The sequence below is a fragment of the Salmo salar genome, chromosome ssa03 (genome assembly GCF_905237065.1).
Source record: "Salmo salar chromosome ssa03, Ssal_v3.1, whole genome shotgun sequence".
NCBI lineage: Eukaryota > Metazoa > Chordata > Actinopteri > Salmoniformes > Salmonidae > Salmo > Salmo salar.
The window spans coordinates 24,739,817-24,765,062 of NC_059444.1; the positions used below are offsets into that span (position 1 = coordinate 24,739,817).

The following is a 25,246-nucleotide window of genomic DNA, read 5'->3' on the forward strand; positions in this document are numbered from 1 at the left end:
ATGGCCAGGAAACTCACCAGACCTTAATCCCATTGAGAACATGTGGTCAATCCTCAAGAGGTGGGTGGACAAACAAAAACCCACAAATTCTGACAAACTCCAAGCATTGATTATGCAAGAATGGGCTGCCATCAGTCAGGATGTGGCCCAGAAGTTAATTGACAGCATGCCAGGGCGGATTGCAGAGGTCTTGAAAAAGAAGGGTCAACACTGCAAATATTGACTCATTGCATCAACTTCATGTAATTGTCAATAAAAGCTGACACTTATGAAATGCTGTAATTATACTTCAGTATTCCATAGTAACATCTGACAAAAATATCAAAAGACACTGAAGCAGCAAACTTTATGAAAATGTACATTTGTTATTCTCAAAACTTTTTGCCATGAATGTATATACTGTACTCTATACCATCTACTGCATCTTGCCTATCCCGTTCGGCCATCACTCATCCATATATTTATATGTACATATTCTTATTCATTCCTTTACACTTGTATGTATAAGGTAGTTGTTGTGAAATTGTATGATTACTTGTTAGATATTACTGATATTACTACTGTCGGAACTAGAAGCACAAGCATTTCGCTACACTCGCATTAACATCTGCTAACCATGTGTATGTGACAAATAAAATTTGATTTGATTTGACTTGAGGAGTAATTGAAAATGTACTGAGACTAAAGAGAATAGAGTGATAGAACCTGCTCCTGGTTCCAAAGGCAGAGTGGAACTGGTAACAGTCATGAAAAATCCATGGAAAACAAAACACAATTTCACAAATAACTGATTATAATAGTTGAGCCACTAATGTTCCTTCAGAGGGAGGTTCAGAAATACCATCACATTGCATTGCAGCTCAAATTAAAACGCTAAACTGCTTTGTTATATATTAGACAGAAACTGGCTAAGGGGATCCTACGCCTTGGGTGGAAATTGTTTGCATTAGCCGAATTCTAGTAATGTGGCGCACGTTTTTGGAATGATCTAATAATGGCAGTGTTGACCAAGCCCCGCTCCCATCAGTGGATGCATTACAAAGAAAGGATCATTTCTAGGTAGTGTTAAAATGATGTTCATACTGTCTCAGAGATAAATCTACCCCATAACTCATTTGAACAGAAAACCTAACAGTTATTGTTGAGGGGCGAGCTCTGTCCCCAAACTGTCGACAAGAGGGATTTGGGGAAATTGAACAATGAACCGCTGGCATCCCCTAAGTGACAAGACATCCAGTGTGTAATAAATAAACATCCTTCTACACAACAATGGCACCACACTGTAGTGGACAGTGTACAGTGTAGTTAATGGACATACAAGGACACTTTGTTTTCACTTACTGTAAGTTTACATTGTTTTTTTTAATGAAAGATGGAGGGAGTTCCCAAAGGTATGGATAAAAGATATACAACATCTTCAGTAACATAATCAAGAGACACGGTATTAGGAGAGTCGACTAGAGAATTGTAATGAGAGCCTTGCCTGAAATGACAAAGCTTGGATGTTGGCATAAAGTCTATCCATGCCAGCATAGACCAATATGCTACACAACAACATACACCAGAAGAACGGTTTCTTGCCTTTAATGGTTTTCATGCAATGGTCCCTTAAGAACGGACATGAAGGAAGAAAGTGTACATTGTTTCGTTTTCATGTTCATACCTACGCATTTCTGACATTCTGATAGTGAGTTGTTTATAGTTTACAAACCTATAGCATTCATTCAAAAAATGTAATGTTGCTTACACTAGCCTTTAGCTTTCAGAACCTCTCAATTATCTTCATATTTAATGTTCCATTCATGACCAATTTAAATAAGATGGTATACCTCAATTAATATCCATCGAAGTTGGTCAAAATCTTCCAATAACACTACTAGAGAAGTATAACATCCCAAAATGTAGGATAGTCCCTATCATCTACACCACATTGAAACATTTGTACTAGTGTAGAAATATGTGGCTACTTCACCTGCTTAATCCTCACACGAAAGCAGAGGTCTTCAGACTCTCAGTTGGGTTAAACTGCCCCCTCCTTCAACTATATTAGGAAATGTTTTTTTGGCAAGGAATGTTAAAAAGATAGTTCACTCCAAAATCAAAGTTATTCAGATGTGTTTTCAGATCTCAAAAGTGGTCTAATATCAAGAAGAGAATCATGAGATGGTCCCTAACAGATAAAGGCTTCCATCTTAAATGAATGGGAAATATTTGAGTTTGAGGCTTATTGTTGGATCTTGACAGCAGACCACTTTTTAAGTCTGAAAACCTCAGTCAAACTTCGATTTGAGAGTGAACTGCCTCTTGACATGTTCATTTATTGATAATACATGAACATGAATATTGCAATATAATGCCAGCAAAACAACTCCAGTCTCTTTGGAATAGGTTTAGACAAGAGAGCGAAAAATACATTCACATAGTAGTTACAGTTGGATTTTTCTGCTGTAAAAGTGTTGGTGATACATGCTACAGTAAAAATGTACAAATATATTTTATTGTCACATACACCGGATAAGTGCAGTGAAATGTGTTGTTTTACAGGGTCAGCCATAGTAGTATGGTGCCTATGGAGCAAATTAGGGATAAGTGCCTTGCTCAAGGGTACATCGACCGGTTCTTTTGGGTATTTCGAACCAGCAATCTTTCAGTTACTAGCCCAACACTCTAACCGTCCTGCTGATAACCACCAAACATTCAGGGGCAAATCGCTCTGGGGAGAAGTTTCCTCTAGGTACAGTTCTAGGATCAGCTCCCCCTCCTCCAATCCTAACATTAACCATTAGTGGGGGGAAATCCAAAACTGACCCAAGATCAGTGTCTAGGGGCAACTTCACCCTATACCGGGGCAAATGACTGGTGCTACTTCATCAGTTCTTCTGGCTAGTCTCTCCAGGGGTGCAGTTGCGTACGCGGGAACAGGTGGCCAAGCGGTTGCCCTCCCAGTAGCCAGCGTCACCTGAGTCGTGACAGCGGCACTTGGTGCAGGAGTCCACCCACAGTGGCTCACCTCCTGGAATCACCTGGCTCCGGGTTGAATCCACATAGCAGTTGGGCCCTGGGGAATCACACACACACACAATCATTTCTGTTAACTTGCTATATGGTTGTGATATTTTCCAATGCGCTTCTCTTTCTATGAGGATAAACGGTCACCTCTACCATAAAGAGGAGAGGATATTTTTATGATCAGTTGAATTTCAGAAAATAAATATTGATTACCTCCCGAAGTACTGTGTTTGAAAAAACTCTATACTCTTAATTACGCAGTCATAGACCACCTAAACTCAAACAATGAATGCATCTTCATTTGGCTATTTTCCAACTCGATAAACTTCCTTTTAAAAGCTAATGAGTGTCTCAGCAGAACAGGAGAGAGAGAGAATCAGTCATCGGTAATGGTGCGTGAAGCGGATTATTTCATGCATATATTGCTAATTCTGCCCCCCACTACCTCTACTTCCATTTGTTTGGATAAATGATCACCTTCATGTATTGTTGCTTGTGGTGCTGACAACAGTAATGTGACAAAACTAATGGCATGCATCACTCTAAGGGGTAAATTATGAAGAGAATAGACAATGTGAGGAGTCAGAACATCCTCTTCCCTGTCTCTAGCCCTCTCTCATCTCCCTTTGGCTCGAATAGAATGGAACGAAATACTTCTCAGGGTTCTCCCCAGGATTTTTTAACAAGGTGGTTCTGCTAAGTATGGCGGGGGGTTCTATGTCATAAATATCCATGAGATGTATACTGGTCAGTTTACTTACCCTCTGGGCACTCTGGGCAGCACTTCCCTTTGGTGTAGATAGGGTTGACGCAGGGCGGGGGGGCACAGTCTGCCACCAGGCAGCGGGCGATGCCGTCACTGTCACAGGTACACTGCTCGCACTCGTTGGGCTGCCAATCACACAGAACAAAACACAGGCTGTCAGAGACAGAGGCTTCATCCCAAATGGCACCCTATTCCCTTTATAGTGCACTACTTTTGACCAGAGCCCAAAGGGGAATGTTGTGACATTTGGGATGCAACCACATACAGTACATAGACCTTCTAGTGTTCTTTAGACTGCCACTGGCAGATATCACGGATAGACATGAGCAGTTGGACAGAAAAAAGTGCTCATTCAAAGAGACAGGGCAATCGATTGATTCTACAACGATAAGACTGACTTAAGCAGGTGCTTTCAGTTTAACTGTGACAAATTTAACTGTGACGGCATGTTGGTTTTCCTGAGCTATAAGCATTAGTGTAGATGCTAGCCTATAGCCCATTTCAAGATATATCTGAAAAAGAGAAGTCTGACATATAACCATAATGCCATGTTTAAGATGTGCTTATATATGTATAGTATATGCTTTATGGTATACAGTTCATTTAAACTGTTGCCAGATGTTTTCCCCTGTCATGGTATTGGATGTTTATCAGCATATCTGAGGTTCAGATACAGAGGGTGGTTTAAATGAAGTGGAAGAAGAAAACTCTATGAGGCCCTGGGCTAAATGTCTCTGAGCTCCTCCAGTACTGTGTCAGAGGCCTATATAATAACTTCATCAAAAGGACAATGAGCCACAAGTAAATCTCGCTGCGTGGCTTTCTGTTGCCAGAGTTGTTTCATATTCTAATTCATTGACTTAGGGGGTCTTAAAATACTGCTTGGCTTGGTTGGCTTTGGTCTCCACTACCCATTGAATCAAATGAAACGAATCAGAGGGCTGAGTTTATTCTTCAAGGGTATGGCTAATGACTCTACTAACTACATGAACAGACAACAAAGCTGTGCGTAATCACTAGCACAGCAACATAATCAGAAACAAGAAACACAGATGTAATTAGAAGAAGAAAACAAACAGCAAACATAACTGAAAAACTCATTCTATAGAATGGTTGAGGACTACGAAGGAGATTATCAAAATATTTACAATGCGCCTCCAGAAGAACCTCAATATCAAAAGGGGATTTGTATCTATATCTGTTCTCTCAATTTACATATGCACTGTCACATTTGAATAGACTTGGTGTTAAGTGTATCATTCAAAAGCATCATACTGCCTCCATGTGGCAGTATCTTCACCAGTTACAGTCCCTGTGAGTAAAAGCTTCAGCTGCTACTGTAGCAAACGAGGACCGGTACCCGCTGTATATAGCCTCGTTGTTGTTATTTTATTGTGTTTATTTTTTATATTTTTTTTAAACTTTAGTTTATTAGTATTTTCTTAACTCTATTTCTTGAACTGCATTGTTGGTTAAGGGCTTGTAAGTAAGCATTTCACGGTAAGGTCTTCACCTATGGTATTCGGCGCATGTGACAAATAACATTTGATTTGATTTGAAACTTGAAAGAACAAGCTTTCATAGCAGTTAGTAGTTCAACAACAAACCACAGGGTAGCGCAATTTAGCCATATTCGAAAATTGATCTGCATACAGTGCCAGAAACAGTCCGACGCCCAGAGATGTTTCCGGAAAGAAAGAAAATGAAATGTGCTGCTTGTCAGTTATTCTGAGTCATAAGACGCGTATGCAGTGATATATTAAGAGACATGTTAACAGTGAATCAAATACATTACTTTTGAAAAAAAATATATCCAAAATTGCTGATGCGTAATTGCGCACAGAGAGACTTTGGAGAGACGATTTCAGGAAGTAGCACAACGCTTATTATAGTAAGAGGAAAAGCAATATTAGTCAACTCAATAGACATTTGAGAAGTAAATGACATCACATACATATTATGTTTATTCATTCCAGGTAAAGTTTAACTTGATCATATCGTGCCAAGTAGGGAATTATGCTTGCGGTAGCCTACCTGGAAGTTTTGTCCCAGTTCGTACACCACTCCCCGGTACTCGCAGCCTATTTTCTCACATCTTGGACAGCAGTCAGTGGGATAGTGGCTGACATGGATGCAAGCGGCCGGCAAAGAGGTACACTCCGTCCGTGCACAAGACGACCCCTCTGTGGTGCATTCACACTGCGTGCAGTGGTCCGATTCTAGAAAGTACCATTCTCCCACATAGTAGACGCTGCCGTTCGCATCACAGGTGTTCTCATGTCCAGCCACAGAGAAAGACAGACCGAACTGGACACAGAACAGTAGAGACAACACGGAATGCATAACCCCCATCGAATAGTGCTGATTTGAAACCATTTTCATGACCAAAAAAATATCCAAAACAAGACGAAAGAGATTGTGTTTGTTCCAGTGTCCAGGATTTAAAAAAAAATACACAATGTGCTTTAGTGTTTATGGTCATTTAGCAGTTTCTGCCACATTGTTGAAGAATATAAAATCCTCATAACATTTCCAGATGTGCATCTAGCCTACAATTGAGGCTATATTCTCGATGGCCCAGCCGGTCTCGCACAGATCCCAAGCTGAAACGTGTAAAGAGAGGGAAAGTTATTACGCCTCTACGGGGGTTACGTTTCAATTTACACGTGACTACCCAGTTTAGTGCTTAGACTCTGGTCCGTCCCCCCATAAATTGCCTGTGAGCTTTAACCTCCTACTCACTATGGTCAAAATTATGAGAAGAGGGTTTCCCCTACATAAATAACTATGGCTACTGACATTCGTTAGCTAGACACAATATTTAAACTGCCTTTGAAATAAGATTAACTAACAATGCTCTCTTTTTGTTATCGTTCCTTTGTATGAAATAAAATATTAACGTGTGGTTATTATAGAAAATACATCTGGTTTGACTTTGTATTCAACCGGGTTAATGCAATAATAAAAGTACAACAATAAAACTGTAGACGATAATATGAAGCTGAAATAATGTTCCCATGGATTTTCCAGGGGACAAAATTAAACTACTGAACATTTTATTTACACAAGAGGTAGGGATAATGATCTCGCGATATGTCTGCCTTGGATACAAGAATGTTTACACTGGATACAGGAAGCAACAACAAGGTAAGTTTAGTCTTTGATTTACTAACTAGCAGGTTAGCTCACATTTCTCTCAAGTTTTAAAATGTAAAATTTAAGCACAAATATAATGTGCATTAAATTATTAAATTAATGTTACTGAGATGCTATCTAACAACTAACTAGATAGCTAACGTTAACAAATGAGACAGGCAACCCACGACGAGCACACTTCTGCTACTGCTGGCAAAACCGGCAAATTATTATTATGAAGCAAATGACTTCTAGACCAGACATATGCCAATGACTAGTTTCAATTGTCCCCTCTGTTAGACCGTTTAAACTCCTAAGTGTCTTCATGGAAGAATCCGAATGTCCACTTCAGGTGTGGAATCTTATCGTGGAGCAAGTCCCGGAGCCAGAGCTCCCAGAAATCCGGGGCTTGTTTGGAGATACTTTGATTGACATGTACACAGAGATTCATACTGAGGTGAGGACCACGCCATTTTAAAGGGACAATCTGCAGTTGCTACATACATTTTTAAACGTATACATGAATGATATAGCTAGCTATATTCATTGATTATTAAATGCCTCATATGACTTTAGCTAGTTCAACTGTCATACCCCACTACAACCCAGAATATGAACTTGTTTTAATCCAATGTTTGCAAACAAAGTAAATGTAAGCAACAACTGTATAGCTTTAAAAGATGGTTAAATCTGTACTTTTGATATCATGTATGGTCACTTCTTGCATCCATAGCTCTGTCTATGAATTTGAATTTGAGAGTGGTTACATATATCCATCCCCATCCCTCAGCTTTTTACACAAACAGTGGTGGGGAGAGCATTGTTATTGTTTCAACTTCTGGTTGTCACTTTAAGGGTGCTATTTCATGTTGGAGGAATAACTGACCATGGGCCTGCATTGTTCAAATAGCTGTCTTTAGGTAGCAATCAGCAATAGCTGACACATTACATTTGGCCAAAACAATAAGGGTGGACTGAAAATCACTTGAGCAAGTTCCCTTGACTCAATAAACTCAAGATAGAAGTAACTACTAGATAATATTATATAGTTGGCAAATGCTATGCATTAGTACTTTAAATAGATTACATTAAACTGTGAACATGCCACAATTACAGCAAGTAATCACAACAAGGCATGAAAGCTTTAGATAGATTCTACAATGTAGAATGAGATGTGTAAAACACAAGGAGCTCTAGTTAAGTGAGGCTATGCATGCAGCTATTCAAGACTAGGTCCTCAGATTGTTCCAAAACAACTCACTCACACTGTGGCTCGAGACTTTCTTCACACCAGGGGTCCCCAATTACATTTAGCTGTGGGGCCATTTTTTTCTTGAGCTGATGGTTGGGGGGCCGGAACATAGATATAAATAATTTGTACACTGCAAATTAACAGCAACAATCCCAAACAGATATAGTATTTGACAAAGAAAGCGAAGGTAACCTGCCTAAATGACTACCGCCCCCGTAGCACTCACGTCGGTAGCCATGAAGAGATTTGAAAGGCTGGTCATGGTTCAAATCAACACCATCATCACAGAAACCTTAGACCCACTCCAATTTGCATACTGCCCCAATAGATTCACAGTTGATGCGGTCTCAATCGCACTCCACCCTGCCCTTTCCAGCCTGGACAAAAGGAACACCTATGTGAGAATACTGTTCATTGACTATAGCTCAGTGTTCAACACCATAGTGCCCACAAAGCTCATCACTAAGATAAGGACCCTGGGACTAAACACCTCCCTCTGCAACTGGATCCTGGACTTACTGACGGACCGCCCCAGGGGGTAAGGGTAGGTAACAACACATCGACCATGCTGATCTTCAACATAGGGGGCCTCAGTGGTGTGTATTTAGTCCCCTCCTGTACTCCCTGTTCACCCACGACTGCGTGGCCAAGCACAATTCCAACAACATCATTAAGTTTGCTGATGACACAACGGTGGTACTGTAAGCCTGATCACCGACAACGATGACGCTACAGAGGGTAGTGCGTACAGCCCAGTACCAACTTTTATTTATTTATTTACTCAGAAAACTGGGAGGGGAGGGGGGGGGGGGGGTGTAGAGGCAAATAAAATCACCCACGGGACGTATTTGGCCCATGGGCCACCTACTGCTTTAAACTGTTTATTCTGAAGCCAACTACTCCGTCTGAAGATGTTATCAAGTAGCATATAACAGGTCAACAGGCTATGAGTAATTTGCATAATATTATACCAGGCTGGCTAGGGAATTACAACCACATTAGCAATGTAGGAGTAACTTCAATTGAAGTAGATAATATAGGGTTCATATTCAAAAAGGAAAAATAAATATGTATGAAACCACCCATTTCCTGTCTGAGTCTCCAGTCTTAACTCTCCCCAGTGATGTCATCCTACAGTTATGTTCTGCTAGGGGCAATGTTTTAAATGTCCATATTATATCAGCTCAGTAGTGTAAATACAGTCACACTCTACAGGACAAACATCTAATGAAGGAGACCCCAGGAATAGTTGCGTAATAGAAGAAAAATGACACAGGCCCTCAAAATAGCTTAGCACCCCATGGGCCAATTTAGGGGTTAAGAGGGCTAACCCTGCCTTGTTGATAAGATCGTTATGAGCATATGCATGACATAATTTCTATGCGCTGACTGGTTCCAAACTCTTTAGTTATCAAATTTGATTTGTCACATGCTTACAAGCCCTTAACCAACACTGTAGTTCAAGAAATAGAGTTAAGAAAATATTTACTGAATAAACTAAAGTAAAAAGTAACAATAAAATAACAATAACGAGGCTACAGGTACCAAGTCAATGTGCGGGGGTACAGGTTAGTCGTGGTCATTTGTACATGTAGGTAGGGAAGGAAGAACTTCTAGTAAAAAAAAAAGCATGTGAGCCCTATTCACTCAACCAGCCTTACATTTCCCTCAGTATTTTTTGTTGCTGTTGCTTTCTACCCTGTAGTAAATTAATGCTTTCCCTCAGCGTTAAATCTCTAGATGAGAATCATAATAATACTACCCAGACTGGCCTTCTTTCCATCAAGGTCACCATTGTCTGCAGCAGTTCCTTTTAAGTTTAACACAGGATATGAGGAGGCCAGGACACGTTTCCTTGGATCTCTGCCAAACCATGTGGGTTTGAGCTATCATATATTCTCCGGACATTAGTAATGCCTGTGCAACTGGATATTCCATAGGATTCAGTCAATGTTTGGTTTGTGGATGGCTAGCATGAAAAATATATTATTAGATTAGCCTATTTCAAATGTTTACCACGTTCCACATTTAACATCTTCAATCTCCATTTTGAAGTTACAACAACAACAATGAGTCAACAACTCAGGTTAACCACACCGTAATTCTTTCCCCATGTCATCTGATGGGTTTCACTTGGGGATGAATTAAGTAATGAACAGCTTGTTACTGTTGTTAGCATCCTGGGGGCTCACTCCATAAACACCTGCATAGAGAATGGCTTGCTGGGGCTTTATGAGAAGCAGTGTGTGGCTGCCTGGCCAGAGTTCAGCTAGACATTGTGGTAGCGTGTGTGCGTGTGCGTATGTGAGGGCACAGCCAGATTTAAAGACACAGAACGACCGTGTTTAAATGTTCTCCTCTGGACAACAGTGGGCTTTGAAGCTGGCCTTTCCATGGAGCATAGACACTGAATGTCAGGGACCAGGTGCAGAAAAAAATGTAATAGACTCCAGACTTTAAACTTCTTCACCAACACTGTGCCTCTGCCATCAGCCAGAATATTTGCTTGACTTTTTCTCTTTCCTCTTTTTTTGTTGTTGTCTGGCTACAGTTTCATAACACTTTCACTTTTTTCCCCCTTCTGGCTTGCTACAGTTTCATAGCATTTTCACTTTTGTTTTTGTCTGGCTACAGTTTCATAACACTTTCACTTTTTTTCCTGTCTGGCTACAGTTTCATAACACTTCCACTTTTTTTCCTGTCTGGCTACAATTTCATATTACTTTCACTTTTTTTTCTTCAGCAGTAGCCCCTTGAATAGTTTTTTCCTTGAAGGTAATGTTTTTAAAGGGTAGTGTGCACACTTGTTGGGGGAAACCAGCCAACTGAAAAACACATGCAGTAGTTCTATGCCCAACAGTGGCCAGGGCACATTATTAAATAGAACACTTATATTATAAGATGCCGATGGGCCAGGGTCTCAATTGAATATCATGTACATTTCACAGGTCTTTCTGATACCTCATCATTCATAATGACTCATCACTCATTATAAGCCTAAAGTTACACAGCGTTGTCTCCTGATGTCCTATCCCATGTATCCCCATGTTTCCTACTTCCAGGTGACTTTGTGGCAGCAGATTTGGCAGACGGTGCGCCATAAACTGGGTAACAGGCTGAAGACACCTCACTCCCCCCTGGCTGACCCCCCTGCCATCAAGGAGCTGCTGAAAGCTGAGATCCAACTGCTGCTGGGGACCGTGAGAGAGAGAGCAGCCTTGGAGGGCAGGTGAGGAGAAGACTCTTGTGTGATTACTCAACTCCATGTCTGTGTCCCAAATGGAACACTTTTCCCTATAGAGTCTATTACTTATAACCTGGGCCCATAGCACTCTGGTCAAAAGTAGTGCCCTATGTAGGGAATAGGGAGCCATTTTGGGACACAAGCCAATACTATGCAATTACAATGCAGTTACTTAAGAACTATGTAACACCAACCTGTTAATACAAAGTAGCCTATTGGTGACAACTTGTTTGAATATCAGCAACAATAAAAAGCTTTGGAAGAAACTACTACCATAACCCTGTTGGCTTTCCTTTCCCTTCCTCTTCTAGTTTGCTATTCAGATTGGAATTGATAAAGCATTTATCAAATTGTCAAACACCAACACTTCTTCTTATGCCATGATTGCCTAACGGTTGAATTTTGAGAGAAAAAAATATATGTTTACATTTTCATTCATCAGACAGAGGACCAACATTGTTGGGATGTCTGTAGATCTCGTTTCCCAGACCAGGCTTCTTCTCCCTGTCTCTCCCTCCCTGCCTGTTTTTTTTTGTTCCAGGTGATAAATGTTCTGACCCCAGTAAAACCATTGAGACTTTTATTTCCACTGGGAAAGGGTTGGGCCTAGGGGTCAGGACCCTTGTTTCACACTTTCTACCTTTAGTTTTCTTCAACAATGACATCTTTAAATGCTTACTGTGTTTTCATTCAGTTACAAATGGTTTGGTAATAATTATATCAAAGAAGATAGTAAGGTTCCAAAATGTCTGTAAATGTTATGGTCCTAATGGTAAAAGCACAAGGCAGAATTTGAGGTTTCCAAATTTTTTAAATATATTGTGTAGCCTAAAGCAACAAATCACCTAGATCCCCCCCAAATGGGGGCCCTATTTTTATACTGCCCACCCAACATTAAGCCTGCATCCGGATGAGCCCGTTTGTCCAACAAAAGGCAGTAATTTACAGGTACCTATTTGAAGGGGAGGCGTGTCCGTCCCTCAGCAACCGGTTGGAGGCTCTGAAGAATGTAGCTCCACTTCAACTCTGCCCCTATTATTGGAGTTTTTGTTGCCATTCAGGAAAAACACTAATCACTGAAGATTGTATCCAATAAATGTGATGCACCAGTTAGAAATGTATTGGCAGTGGCTATCTCACAAAAACTGTCATTCATAGCTTTATTGTTACTTTAAATCAGATCAGATTTAGCTAAGACGATGGGACTATTAAAGGGTATACTAGGAATAGTCTAGGAATGTGTATCATTCAGGAATTATTTCATCTTAAACCCACTTCAAACAAACTCTGTCGGCACGTCCAGACGTCCTGTGGACAAATCAACGAGGTAATGCTAAGACTTTGGGTATCAGTACCATGTTATCCCTGATACTACGTTCTGCTTTGAACCCCTGCCAAGTGCCAACCACCCTGCTGCCTGCTTGTTGGTCCTGTTGGTCTCTGCCTCTGCCCTGTGTTTGTTGCTGCGGCCCAAATGGCACCCTATTCCCTATATAGTGCACTACTTTTGACCAGGGCCCATAGGGCTCAGTAGTGCACTATGTAGGGAATAGGGTACCCTTTGGAATATAGTCTGTGTGTATATCCTCCATGATCCCCCTCTCTTTGATTAGCAAATTAAGGGCCTCACTGTAAATCAGCTGATCTGCTTTCAGGACAAAGCTGCAGGATCATTTCCCTTTAATATCGCTCCAGGTTGGGGGCTTTCTCTTTATCCTTGACCAATCGATCTTACCCAAAGCAGGAAACTGTTGAGTTGACTAAATACCCTACAGCTGAGGGGTTTGATGAACAAGGGTGTCTGACTTTAGCAGCTAAGATTAATCTTGTTTGAAAGTGAACTGATTTAATGGAGGTGGTTGGCAACTTTTCAGATCACCTGTCCCGTTGTGTGGTCCTCCCTCCATGCCATTGTCTTAGTTATTTGTGGTCGGCGTCCTCATTGCAGCTGCACCTGTCCCATTATGGAGAGAAATAGGGGGTACGCTGAATGCCCATTGAGTAAAAGTACTCTGAATAAATAGGCTTTCTGAAAACAGGCCCAAGGAGGTCCTAAATCTCTGAACGGAACTAGCATAACAATTGGAGCGGGAGGAGCTGGGAAGTGGGACACGTTAAAAGTGGCTGTGGTGTAACTTATTTTACGTCTGTAGTTTATCAATCTTCCAGGACAGGAGGAGGATTTGAATGGTCTGGGGTGGTTGTTGATGTTGCGGCGGGCGTCTATGCCATCTTTGTTAGCTGAGATCAGGGCTCCTTCTCTCTCTGGGAGTAAGCTACTTAGTGATATGTACTACACTGCCTCACAATGTAGCCTCTGTTCCTGTCATTACAGCTAGACCCGGTAGCTCCACTAGCAGCCTGCCACTGAAATGGGATTCTTACCTCTACTCACCCTCCACACGGTCTTGTTCACCAGAAGTTGTGCACTGCGGTGTAAGACTCAGGCATAGGACTCAAGAGCTGCAAGCTTCAATACAGTCAGTATTTTGTATTCCATCGATAATCAAGTTTGCTGATATATGGGTCAGAGTTAGCTATCCACAACAGGCCATAGCCTAGATGTTGGCTTTGACCAAAAAGAGAGGATGCATTCTGTAAGCTTTTCCGGTCCTTAATTTCATGTGGGAGTAGCCTATCTTCCTATTTTCCACTTGGACTGAGCAGTATTTCTCGGTAATTATGCAACCCTTTGTGATTTAAAAAAGGGTTGGGCATCCTTGGCCAGCATCTGCAACAGCCTTTTTCCTGGAGATCAAAAGAGTTTCGGCAGGTGCAGCTAAATGGGAGTGTCCACTCTGCACCAGCCTCCTGATTTAAATCCCTCAGCCTAGTAACATAACAGCCCTACTTTGACACTGCTGGGGTGTTTTCCTCACCCCCCTCACCCCCCTCAACCCTTATTCAACAGGCCTTGTTCCATAGCTGGTGACTCTTGGAGGCTGCAGGACTGCTGCTGTTGTACCATTCTCATTTATTCTCTCTGTCTCTCTCTCTCTCTCTCTCTCTCTCATTCCATCTCTCTCCCCTTCTCTCTCTCTCTCTCTCTCTCTCTCTCTCTCTCTCTCTCTCTCTCTCTCTCTCTCTCTCTCTCTACCCATCTCTCTCTCCATCTCTCCCTATCTCTCTCTCTCTCCCCATCTCTCTCTCTCTGCCCCACTGCTTTAATATTTTCAGCATGGTAGTCTTAAGATTAGGACAAGGGGATTTCAGAAAGCAGGACAGGCCTGCTGGCCGCCCGGCCCGTCAGGGTTGACAGACATACAACACTCACTTTGTGTTGCACCAACGGGTCAAAACTGGGAGGACAGATTATTGGCTCACTATTTCTCTCCTTCCTTTGTCATCTTATTCCCTCCTCTCTGACTCTTTCACACTACCTTGGGGGTTATTTGTGTGTATCTATTGATTTTCAGGGATGGAGATGCAGACCTATTCCGGTACAGTCCTAGTGTGGTGAATTACGCCTTGGGTGTCCATAACAACCGTTGTGACACTGTGAATAGTAGGCCTCCCTCTAGTGGAATACAATACAGCCAGAGTCAACATGCAGAAAGGTTAGTCTGACTGTTAAGAGGTACATTCACAAACATACATTCACATACTGTAATACAACTGCTACAACACAAGAGGGAAAACGACAGTTGCAAACACACATTGTCATTGTGTATTTCCAGTCATGTGGATGCAGCTTAGACATGCATTTCTGGTCCGACAGGTCCTGTTCCCAGAGCTCAGTCAGCTCTACTACCAGCCAAGATGACATTGATGGCGTGAGACACAAGCTGAATGTCACCCACATAGATGATGTTGTGGCCCACCTCAAGTAAGTCACTGAGCAACATTTCCAAAAATGTCAATTACAGACTAATGTTTAAGTAATGCACCCTATAAAATGCAACCAGTTGAAATTCTGCAGAATATGTGACTGCAAGACCTTAGTCTGCATCCATGAAGAGTCCCAGACAGGAAAAACCATGAGCCATGGGGTAAATGTGAGCCACAGTCAGCGAAGTGCTGTAATGAAATGAATACAGCTGTGGGACTGTGGGAATGGGACCCCTTTTCCTCCTCACACATTCCTCTGTGCAGAGTCAGATTTCTCTTCAGACTTCTGCCACTCTGGCCCTCTCTAAATCTGCCTGTTTGGACAGACCAGACATGTCCTCATCATTGTACAAACATGGCATTACAGTAAAGAGAAAGGGGGTAGCTTTACGATACGAGGATACCACCCTGCTTTGTCTCTTTCTACCTTCCTCTTTTCTCCTTCTCTCCATTATAGTGTATCTCTTGTCTTGTCATCTACAGTGCATAGATCCCTGCCCTCTCTCGCCTGGTCATAGTTCCTCTCCCTTGTTCTCCTGTCTTGCTCTCCTCCCTGGTTCCCTTTCCCCCCTGGCCTTGTGGCAGAAAGAGCCAGGCATCTGGAGCTCCCTACCCAACCAGGCCTGGAGGGGATTGCAAACACTGGGCCTGCCTTGGTGGGGAGCTGGGGGAGAGGAGGAGGGGATGGAGGGCGGAGGGTGGAGGCCAGCCAGCCCTCTCCTCTCTCCATCCCTGCACAGAACAAAAGCACCCATTGTAAGAAAATGAATACCAGACCTCAGCATGCAGAAGATTCCTTTGCTTCTAAAAAAAGAAAGAAGGGAATTAAGTCTACAATAGTTGCATAACCGAAAAAGAGAAATAGGCCACGGCTCCTTCAATACCATAAGAAAAGTTGTATAATAGATATGGATGTAGTACATGCTGTTGTGCATTTGGCTGCCTGTTTAGGATTCAAGGCGGTATTCGATGAAAACCGGCAGCCAAGTTCCTGGAAAACTGCACCTTGATATCATGCTATGTTTCTTTAGTTTAATAGTTTTACTAAAATGTGTTATAATCTATTATAATTTGTTAAAGGTCAAGAACTGCAAGGGTTTTAGAGTTTAACCTTAAAATTGTGTTCTCTCCTCACTACCAGATCAGTTCTGACTGAAGAATGTGAGGCGCTGAAAAGCCAAGTGCAGTTTCTGCAGGTAAGAATTTGTTTTGATTCCAATCAAAATACCAGAGAGGTTGCTATTTTGGAAATTCACACTATTGTTCCAGTTTAAATGGTGTCTGTGCTCTCAGAAAATATACTGCACTTGCAGTACCCTATGTGCTTGGACTGAGATACAGAATACACTGAAGACTTGTAAGTTAAAAGGTCAGTTCTTCTCTGTCAGCTTTTTCTTTGGGATGTCCTTGAATAAGCCTTCAACAGCTTACACCTCGGGTCTGAGCCAAGGCCATGAAAAATAGAATATAATATGTGAAAGACCCCACAGAGAGAACAAGCCTTTCGCTCCTCCAAAAGCCAAGAGCTGGCTGCCACCGACACCTACAGCCGCCTGGTTAACACAGCGAGAACCAATGTGACCTGTTGTTGACCTAGGACAGTCATCACCAAGCCCCCTCAGATGGACCTGATTACCTTCAGCCTTCAACCGCTGTTGGCAATCTGCATATTATTCCTTGTATACGCCCAGCCTGCAAAGCCTCAATCTAAGGTTACTGCTGAGGCCAGAGGCACTAAGTCTTTCCAGGGATCTGGCCAAACACACTGCTGCACAAGACTGATCCTCTTTCAATCAGTCCAAGTTCCTACTGTACTGAGTAGTCTAGTCTCTATACTCTGGGGCTGGGCTGGCTGCCCCTCTGTCCTGCTCCTCTGGCACTGAAGGAGGGGGAACGGAACACCAGATGTAGGTGTTCCCTGCCCAACAGATGGGGAAGCCATCTTTTTATGTGCCGTGTCACACATCTCCAACCCACTATCACACGCAGGACACGTCTCCTGAGATGTAGGGTCTAGGATGGGTTTGCACAGTGTCTGTTAGGGATGTTTCTGTTTCTGCTACCAGCATTTTTGTAGTATGTAAAGTGCAATTCAATGGCATAATGAACAGAAGTCAAATTCTTAGCCAGTGTAAAGGAGATTTTCAGGTGAATAAAAAGGATAGCGGTCGTAGATAATATCAATCAAAAATCCATCTGGTTTATTACAAGAATTCAGCAAAGAAAATGTCCAAAGGGCCTCCTCTGAGAAGGCCCTTCTATATTAATCACATAGCACTGAATGTTCTGTAAACACCATCCCAAGAGATTTGTAGCAAGTCACAACCTCAGCTGCTATAGAATCACACAGTGTCACAGATACATTATCAGTGTGACCTCAGCTCAGTCTGGCATCAAACTTTAACCATCACATTCAACACTGGCAGACGTTTGATACTCTCAGGTAAACAGGTCAAATGTAGGAACATCAGTACTTAGTTACAACAGATAATTATAGACTGAAATACAGGAAAATATCAAGGCAAAAGTTAACATGTCGTCCCCCACGAATGATGCGGCACCCACGCTTGGGCCAATCAGTGTCATTTTGTAAATTATGCATCTCTATGGCAAGACACATATGTGAGGATTGGCGCTGGAGACGAGAAGCAGGCACAGGGAGTTTAATAAACATTTAATAAACAACAGACATGAAACAGAACAGGACCAGCGTCTGGACAGGGGAAAAATAATGGCATCAATGCTGACACAGGGAACAAACTGAGGAGCAGACTGAAATAGAGGGGGTAATCAACAAAGTAATGGAGTCCAGGTGAGTCCAATATTGCGCAGCTGCGCGTAATGATGGTGACAGGTGTGTGTAATGAAGGGCAGCCTGGCGCCCTCGAGCGCCAGAGAGGGAGAGCGGGAGCAGGCGTGACAACATGATTCATCTAAGTTTTGTCAAAATCGGGCCGGTGGTGTCTGAGATATCACGTGTGACTAACGTATTGATTACTATAGCGCCCCCGATATAAATGTTCTTGCATATGTTGAGTCTTGATAGTGTTTGCAACATGTGGGTCCTTATGGGTCCCTGACGCAAATGTGTTCCTTGTGAGGAGAGGGACCTACAGTATGCACTGAATTTCATGACTTTAGGTGAAACGGGGTGAGAGGTGTGACCTTTCAAAGTTTGCCATTTGGCCATACAGTGTAATTTTGTAAATGCCGGATCTCTATGGCAAGCTTAGTCAAAATACATTTTGGCTGAGATATAACAGTGTGACTAATGTATGAACGTACTAACGGGCGGAGAGAGATCCACATTTCCCTCTCAGATTTCCTTGTGGAGGACAATTAATCAAATCATTTCCCATTACAGCCAGAAACATAGTCTGGTCAGCCAGAACCAAGCCAGGGTACTGTATGATCTCATTCACATTTAGCATGCAGCAATCAATCATCCATTTTTACAAACAGGTATAATTCTCCATTTCCTCGAATGGGGGTTGTTGGAATTAATTGATAGACTTGGCCATGGACCAGGAAAGGAATCTGCAGTTTTAGCACTCAGGCAGTCTAGGATAATGACTAAATTACCCCAATATCTCATTATTGTCAAGCTTTGGAAGTTTGTAGACTAGTAGGCATGGTCCCAAATAGAGCCCATATAACACTGCTTTAAGTAGGAGAAAGAATAGACTGAGAAGGAGGTGTGGAGAGTTATCATTTTACCACTGCACCACAGTGAAATAATAGGCTGTTTTATTTTCAGAGTAAAAGGGCAGCCGTTTCTGCGAAGCAGAGTTTGGGTTTTGAGTCAACACTCCATTGAGAAGCAGTGGGCTGTGTAGCTCCCAGTCCCTATCCCAAATATCACCCTATTCCCCCAATAGGCCCTGGTCAAAAGTAGTGCACTACATAGGGAATAGAGTGCCATTAGGGATGCAGAACCAGTCTGGTATTCCATCTCCCTTGGTAGCAGCCTGCGCCAGGATAGTCTAACCACCCTTCCATCAGTCAGACCTCACATCTAAAATTAATACCCTCCTCTGTAACTAGATCACTCTCCACTTCTGTTTGTTTGCATTTCAAAAAACCAAGACGATCAGCTGGCGGCGCTAGGCACTCGGCACCCCTCCGCTAGCTACACAGTGGGGAGTCGAGACGAGGCATAGCTCCATGGTATGCCAGTGGCAGACAGTGAGACTTTACGTAAATACCTCAAAGCAAATAGCAGGGCTTGTGGGTGGGTGGGTGGGACTCCTGGCTAATGATCATCCATTACCAGTGGTATTGTAAAACCAGGACAGATATGACCCGGCTGCCAGCAGAGTAAAGAGCCTGTTGGTTGGAGCTGTGGTTTATGTCCTGAGTCTGGATATAGATGTAAAAAGAGAGTCCAAATTCTTATGGAACGAACATTGCTGCTGCTGAATCGTTTCGTCGCTCACGTCTTAACACCCCCTCCCATCTCCCACCATCTTCCTTATTTCTCATTTGTCAGCTGTGTCCTTGGGGTACATGACTCCAACTCACCAGTAGCTGGCTCCGGTAGTTGACCTGTTCTGTGGTGTTTTGTCTTGTCTGTGATTCGCTTCTTGCAGGAGATTGTAGAACATGAACACCAGACACAGCATGATGTCACTGAGGCTCCAGAGCCCACTGTAACAGGTGGGTGATACAGTTACAGTACAGTCATACAGTATTAGGGTGGGAAAATTACGATACCTTTACCAACATTCCCAGATTTTCCCGAAATCCTGGTTGGAACATTCCTGGAATCAAGATGTAAAAAGCAAGAAAATTCAGGAATCCTCCAACTGGGATTTCTGAAAAACCTGGACATTTTGGGAAAGCATTTTGCAACCTAACTGTCACGCCCTGACCTGAGAGAGAGGGTTTGTTTCTCTATGTGGTTAGGTCAGGGTGTGGGGTGGGAATTCTATGGTGTCTATTTCTTTGTTTTGAGCCGAGTATGGTTCCTAATCAGACGCAGCTGTCTATCGTTGTCTCTGATTAGGAATCATACTTAGGCAGCCTTTCCCCACCTGTAGTTGTGGGATCTTATTTTTGTACTGCTTGTTAAGCCTGCAAGACGTTACGGTCGTTGTCATTGTTTATGCTTTTGTTTGTAGTGATGAACACTCACCACGCTGCGCTTTGGTCCACTCCTTTTGATGATTGTGGCACTAACAGTAATATACTTTCCTGGTTCACATAACTGATCTGTATTGAGCCAGCTGAACATCAGAGCCCAGAGTTAATATAGGTGACTGTACTCCGATCCATAATGGTTTCATGAGTTCTGGTGTCTTCAGTAACCTGTGAACTACACTGCCCTGACAATGACTATTGCTCCCTTTGGAGGTATAAATTGGTAGCCTGACGACTCACACTAAATTCTTCCGCTGCTCTGTTGTTCGCTACATACTTTAGTGTGGGACTGCCATCATTGAAGCCATTTGATGTGGCGAGGAGCACGAGGGGTGTCATTAGTGATTGGATCATCTCTAACCAATCACAGTATCAAAGCCAATGATCCATTTTCAAACCACCACTTTACCCACGTGTGTTCTGGCTCTGGCCCAACCCATCAGTTTCTGGACCAATCAGACGGCCCTGATTGGGTTGGCATTCGGTGAAGGGTCAGGAGTTACTCAGATCCAGACTCATTGCAGAGAAGAAACTAATGTCCGTGGGCGTGGCGTAGCGTTTGGCCGGAGCAAGGAGTCTGTGTAGCCAGGCAAATAAATTGGTAACATGTGTCCTAAGTCTTTTGATGTTAGTATTTTATTAGGAACCCCATTAGCTACTGCTAAAGCAGCAGTTACTCTTCATTGGGTCCACACAAAACACAAAACGTTACATAATACAGAACATTAATAGACAAATAACAAGGACATAACGACATACATTTATGCAATGAACACTTCCTAAAAAAACACTTACCAAAAAAACTTCCTAAAAAAACTTCAGATAAAAAAAAAACTCCTAAAAAACACAGTTGGTTGCTTTTCTTTCTTCTTGTATTGACCTGACATAAATGACTGACATGTTCTCCATATCTGGAACAAAATCAGATCAATTGATCCTCACTACCATCTAGTGGTTTATTGTTGCAAATATACTTTTTACTTTACTTTTTTCCAGTGTTGTCAAGTTCTCATCTGCTACAAATATTGAAAAACATTGCACACAAATAATTGGGTGAAAAAGATCATGGTTAATAGATGTCACTTTAGAGTGGTAATTGAACTACATCACTCCGTCAACAGGTGTAACCTCTCAATGTTCTGTTATCTTGGGCTTTGGATCCTGCTGCTTATTTCAAACAGGCCTACCAGGCTGTCAGTCTTCTCACCATTTCCAATCTGTCTGACTGCTGCAGAATAGTATTGTAGAAATGTGAGTGATATTCTCCTGGTGTGGGTTGATTTGCAGAGCTGAAGGACGAGAGGAGAGCCATCCAGATGGATCTGAAGAAGCAGAGCCTCAGCCTCACTTACTGTCCCTCCTCCTCCCCTGTGGAAACAAGCCTGCAGAGCATGTCCGGGTTGGCCTCTATAGTCTGCTCTATACTCTCCTTTCTAACAGATCCAAAAAACCTGTTTTACCACTTCTGTGGATTTACAGGCTTTCAGGGGATTTCTGTTGTGAAGCCCAAGTCATGCCACTTTGATTATTTGTCTGATAAGGGTAACATGCATACTTCCCAGACAAGGGCCTAAATTCATTCAGATCAAGCACTAACCAGCGATAGCCGACGCCCGCAAAGCTGATGTTTTGGTGGTGTCGGAGGAAGGAAACTGCGTTGGGAGTCGTCAAATTGGTGAGCAGCTCCTCTTGCAGTCATTGTCTTGAAGCCACACCCATCCCATTCGCGTTAAAATTTTAGAATGAGGAAGTGCAGGCTATTTTCAGTTGAAGTCGGAAGTTTACATACACCTTAGCCAAATACATTTAAACTCAGTTTTTCACAATTCCTGACATTTAATCCTAGTAACAATTCCCTATTTTAGGTCAGTTAGGATCACCACTTTATTTTAAGAATGTGAAATGTCAGAATAATAGTAGAGAGAATGATTTATTTCAGCTTTTATTTCTTTCATCACATTCCTAGTGGGCCAGAGGTTTACATACACTCAATTTGTATTTGGTAGCATTGCCTTTAAATTGTTTAACTTGGATCAAACGTTTCGGGTAGACTTCCACAAGCTTCCCACTATAAGTTGGGTGAATTTTGGCCCATTCGTCCTGACAGAGCTGGTGTAACTGAGTCAGATTTGTAGGCCTCCTTGCTCGCACATGCTTTTTCAGTTCTGCCCACAAATTTTCAATAGGATTGAGGTCAGGGCTTTGTGATGGCCACTCAAATACCTTGACTTTGTTGTCCTTAAGCCATTTTGCCACAACTTTGGAAGTATGCTTGGGGTCATTGTCCATTTGGAAGACCCATTTGCGACCAAGCTTTAACTTCCTGACTGATATCTTGAGATGTTGCTTCAATATATCCACATAATTTTCCATCCTCATGATGCCATTTATTTTGTGAAGTACACCAGTCCCTCCTGTGCTTCACGGTTGGGATGCTGTTTTTCGGCTTGCAAGCCTCCCCCTTTTTCCTCCAAACATAACGATAGTCATTATGGCCAAACAGTTATATTTTTGTTTCATCAGATCAGAGGACATTTCTCCAAAAAGTATGATCTTTGTCCCCCTGTGCAGTTGCAAACCGTAGTCTGGCTTTTTTATGGCGGTTTTGGAGCAGTGGCTTCTTCCTTGCTGAGCAGCCTTTCAGGTTATGTCGATATAGGACTTGTTTTACTGTGTATAAAGATACTTTTGTACCTGTTTCCTCAAGCATCTTCACAAGGTCCTTTGGGATTGATTTGCACTATTCGCACCAAAGTACGTTCATCTCTAGGAGACTGAACGCATCTCTTTCCTGAGCGGTATGACGGCTGCGTGGTCCCATGGTGTTTATACTTGCGTACTATTGTTTGTACAGACGAACATGGTACCTTCAGGCATTTGAAAATTGCTCCCAAGGATGAATCAGACTTGTGGAGGTCTACAATGTTTTTTCTGAGGTGTTGGCTGATTTCTTTTGATTTTCCCATGATGTCAAGCAAAGAGGCACTGAGTTTGAAGGTAGGCTTTGAAATACATCCTCAGGTACACCTCCAATTCACTGAAATTATGTCAATTAGCCTATCAGAAGTTTCTAAAGCCATGACATCATTTTCTCGAATTTTCCAAGCTGTTTAAAGGCACAGTCAACTTAGTGTATGTAAACTTCTGACCCACTGGAATTGTGATACAGTGAATTATAACTGGAATAATCTGTCTGTAAACAATTGTTGGAAAAATTACTTGTTTCATGCACAAAGTATATGTCCTAACCGACTTGCCAAAACTATAGTTTGTTAACAAGAAATTTGTGGAGTGGTTGAGAAAACAGTTTTCATCACTCCAACCTAAGTGTATGTAAACTTCCGACTTCAACTGTATATAAAGATAATGACGCTGAAATTGAAAATCATTCAACAAAATAATGAGGATTTCTATCACCCTAATCGAGGTGTAGATTACGTCTCACATTCCAATGTTTGAATTTGTTAACAAGGCTGCATGGGATTTCTAATAATACGACTCTGTGCAGCCAATGGCAATGTCCGCTTTAAGGATAATGCCGGGAGCCGCTTGTGGATTAGAGCGCTCTAACACAGTGCCACCTCCGACACCATCAAAACAACCTCTATGCGGGTGTCGGCTAGCGCGGATCTGATAGAATCTAGCCCAAGGTCATCACTTACAGTATCTGGTGAAAGTATTTAGCTAATTGCAACCTAGTTGATCTTTGCTGTCATGAAGGGTGTTAATGGCAATGTTGTTATTCCCAGATCGATAGGATGGACAGGTTTGTCTGCGGATGAGACACAGAGACACTTGAGCCCTGTGGTGGCCCCCAGACTGCATCCTCCACATACCAGGCCCAGTCCACCACTAGTAGTACATCTAGTAAGGAGGACTCCTCCGTTAGACAGGATGAGAGGCCAGCCATGCAGTTCACCCAACACCAGAGTATCCAGCCCTCTCCAACCCTCTGAACATAAACATCCAAGGACTCACAGCCAGAGCTCTGAGGCTTCCCACCCCTGCAACAGAGAACCCACCACCACCGCCCAAGACAGGGACAGCTACCTACCGCCCCTCGTCCCCTCAGCTAGTACAGTAACCACCCATGGATCCTACCTCAACCCTGCCTCAGAACAGAGAATAAAGGGCAGAACTTGCAGGCCTAGTGGTCAGCCTGTGACTGTGAGAGCTCAAAGACATGATGACTCATGGTCAGACTCAGTGAACAGCTGGCCCTTGTTGTTCCCTGGTGGACACAGTCCTCTAGGCTCCTCCACACACGCTCCGGGGAGCAAAGGGAGCAGTGAGCAGATGAGCCCCGTAAGCATGTTCCACCCTGCTCCCCCCACAGTGCAGAGGCCAGCCAGCAGAGGGCCGAGTGGGGCCAGGCACCTCTGTCTGCCGCAGCAGGGGGACAGCCTGGTTAGCTCCTCCTAAACTGAACTCTTTACTACAGAATAAGAGGATAGTGAGTCTCTGTCATGCATGTTCTACCTGCAGTCTGGTCCTAAAAGGAGACAAGTCTCTCATCAGAGCTCAATAATACTCATACTTGTAAAAGGGATATCGTAATCTCTTTAATATAAAGTAATACAGTAACCCTAGTCTTCCACAATGAGCCAAGAGACACAGGGATGTTATATTGTCCTTTTCTAGAGACTGATAGAAGACCTGAAAGTGAACACGACACAATATGGTTGGATGCTTTCGAAATGACTCAAATTTAATCTACCCAATTTAACCATTTATTGAATGTATTTTGAAGTAAATAAATGTGACTGTATTTGGATAAAGAAATGTTCATATGCCTGTAATACATGGTTTGTTAACAATCTACTTTCTCCCATCTAACAAAAGCCATAGCCTGTTCAGAAAGACAAAACACAAA

General features: G+C 42.6%; 2 protein-coding genes across 3 annotated transcripts; one reads left to right on the top strand and one right to left on the bottom strand.

Moving 5' to 3' along the window:
* Positions 1-1,343: 1,343 nt before the first annotated feature.
* LOC106599384 (von Willebrand factor C domain-containing protein 2-like) lies at positions 1,344-6,418 on the bottom strand. Its single transcript, XM_014190593.2, has 3 exons — positions 5,810-6,418; positions 3,771-3,900; positions 1,344-3,058 (listed from the first exon to the last, which is right to left on the bottom strand). Exons 1-3 carry the CDS (start codon positions 6,155-6,157, stop codon positions 2,871-2,873), a joined length of 666 nt encoding a protein of 221 aa, XP_014046068.1. The 5' UTR covers positions 6,158-6,418; the 3' UTR covers positions 1,344-2,870.
* A 101-nt stretch (positions 6,419-6,519) lies between these two features.
* LOC106599380 (coiled-coil domain-containing protein 24) lies at positions 6,520-25,172 on the top strand. Of its 2 annotated transcripts, none has more exons than XR_006769095.1 (9): positions 6,520-6,922; positions 7,211-7,367; positions 11,225-11,391; positions 14,823-14,963; positions 15,125-15,232; positions 16,376-16,430; positions 19,824-19,890; positions 21,661-22,048; positions 24,123-24,406. XR_006769095.1 is itself a non-coding variant. In XM_014190591.2 (9 exons), the coding sequence occupies exons 2-9, from the start codon at positions 7,236-7,238 to the stop codon at positions 24,793-24,795; spliced, it is 1,455 nt and encodes a 484-aa protein (XP_014046066.2). In that variant the 5' UTR covers positions 6,520-6,922; positions 7,211-7,235; the 3' UTR covers positions 24,796-25,172. The 2 variants fall into 2 exon arrangements, 1 of the variants encoding a protein (XP_014046066.2); XM_014190591.2 differs by having other exon boundaries at positions 21,661-21,772; positions 24,123-25,172.
* Positions 25,173-25,246: the final 74 nt, after the last annotated feature.

What these genes read in the sequence shown, in the direction of transcription:
- LOC106599384 (XM_014190593.2), bottom strand. Translation starts at nt 6,157, where the DNA reads ATGAAAATGGTTTCAAATCAGCACTATTCGATGGGGGTTATGCATTCC. An exon ending in AACTGGGACAAAACTTCCAG is followed by an intron (nt 3,901 to 5,809) that starts GTAGGCTACCGC and finishes TGTGATTGGCAG; the next exon opens with CCCAACGAGTGCGAGCAGTG. An exon ending in CTGCCCAGAGTGCCCAGAGG is followed by an intron (nt 3,059 to 3,770) that starts GTAAGTAAACTG and finishes GTGATTCCCCAG; the next exon opens with GGCCCAACTGCTATGTGGAT.
- LOC106599380 (XM_014190591.2), top strand. Translation starts at nt 7,236, where the DNA reads ATGGAAGAATCCGAATGTCCACTTCAGGTGTGGAATCTTATCGTGGAG. An exon ending in TCCAGAGCCCACTGTAACAG is followed by an intron (nt 19,891 to 21,660) that starts GTGGGTGATACA and finishes GTTGATTTGCAG; the next exon opens with AGCTGAAGGACGAGAGGAGA. An exon ending in AGCCTGCAGAGCATGTCCGG is followed by an intron (nt 21,773 to 24,122) that starts GTTGGCCTCTAT and finishes TGTTATTCCCAG; the next exon opens with ATCGATAGGATGGACAGGTT.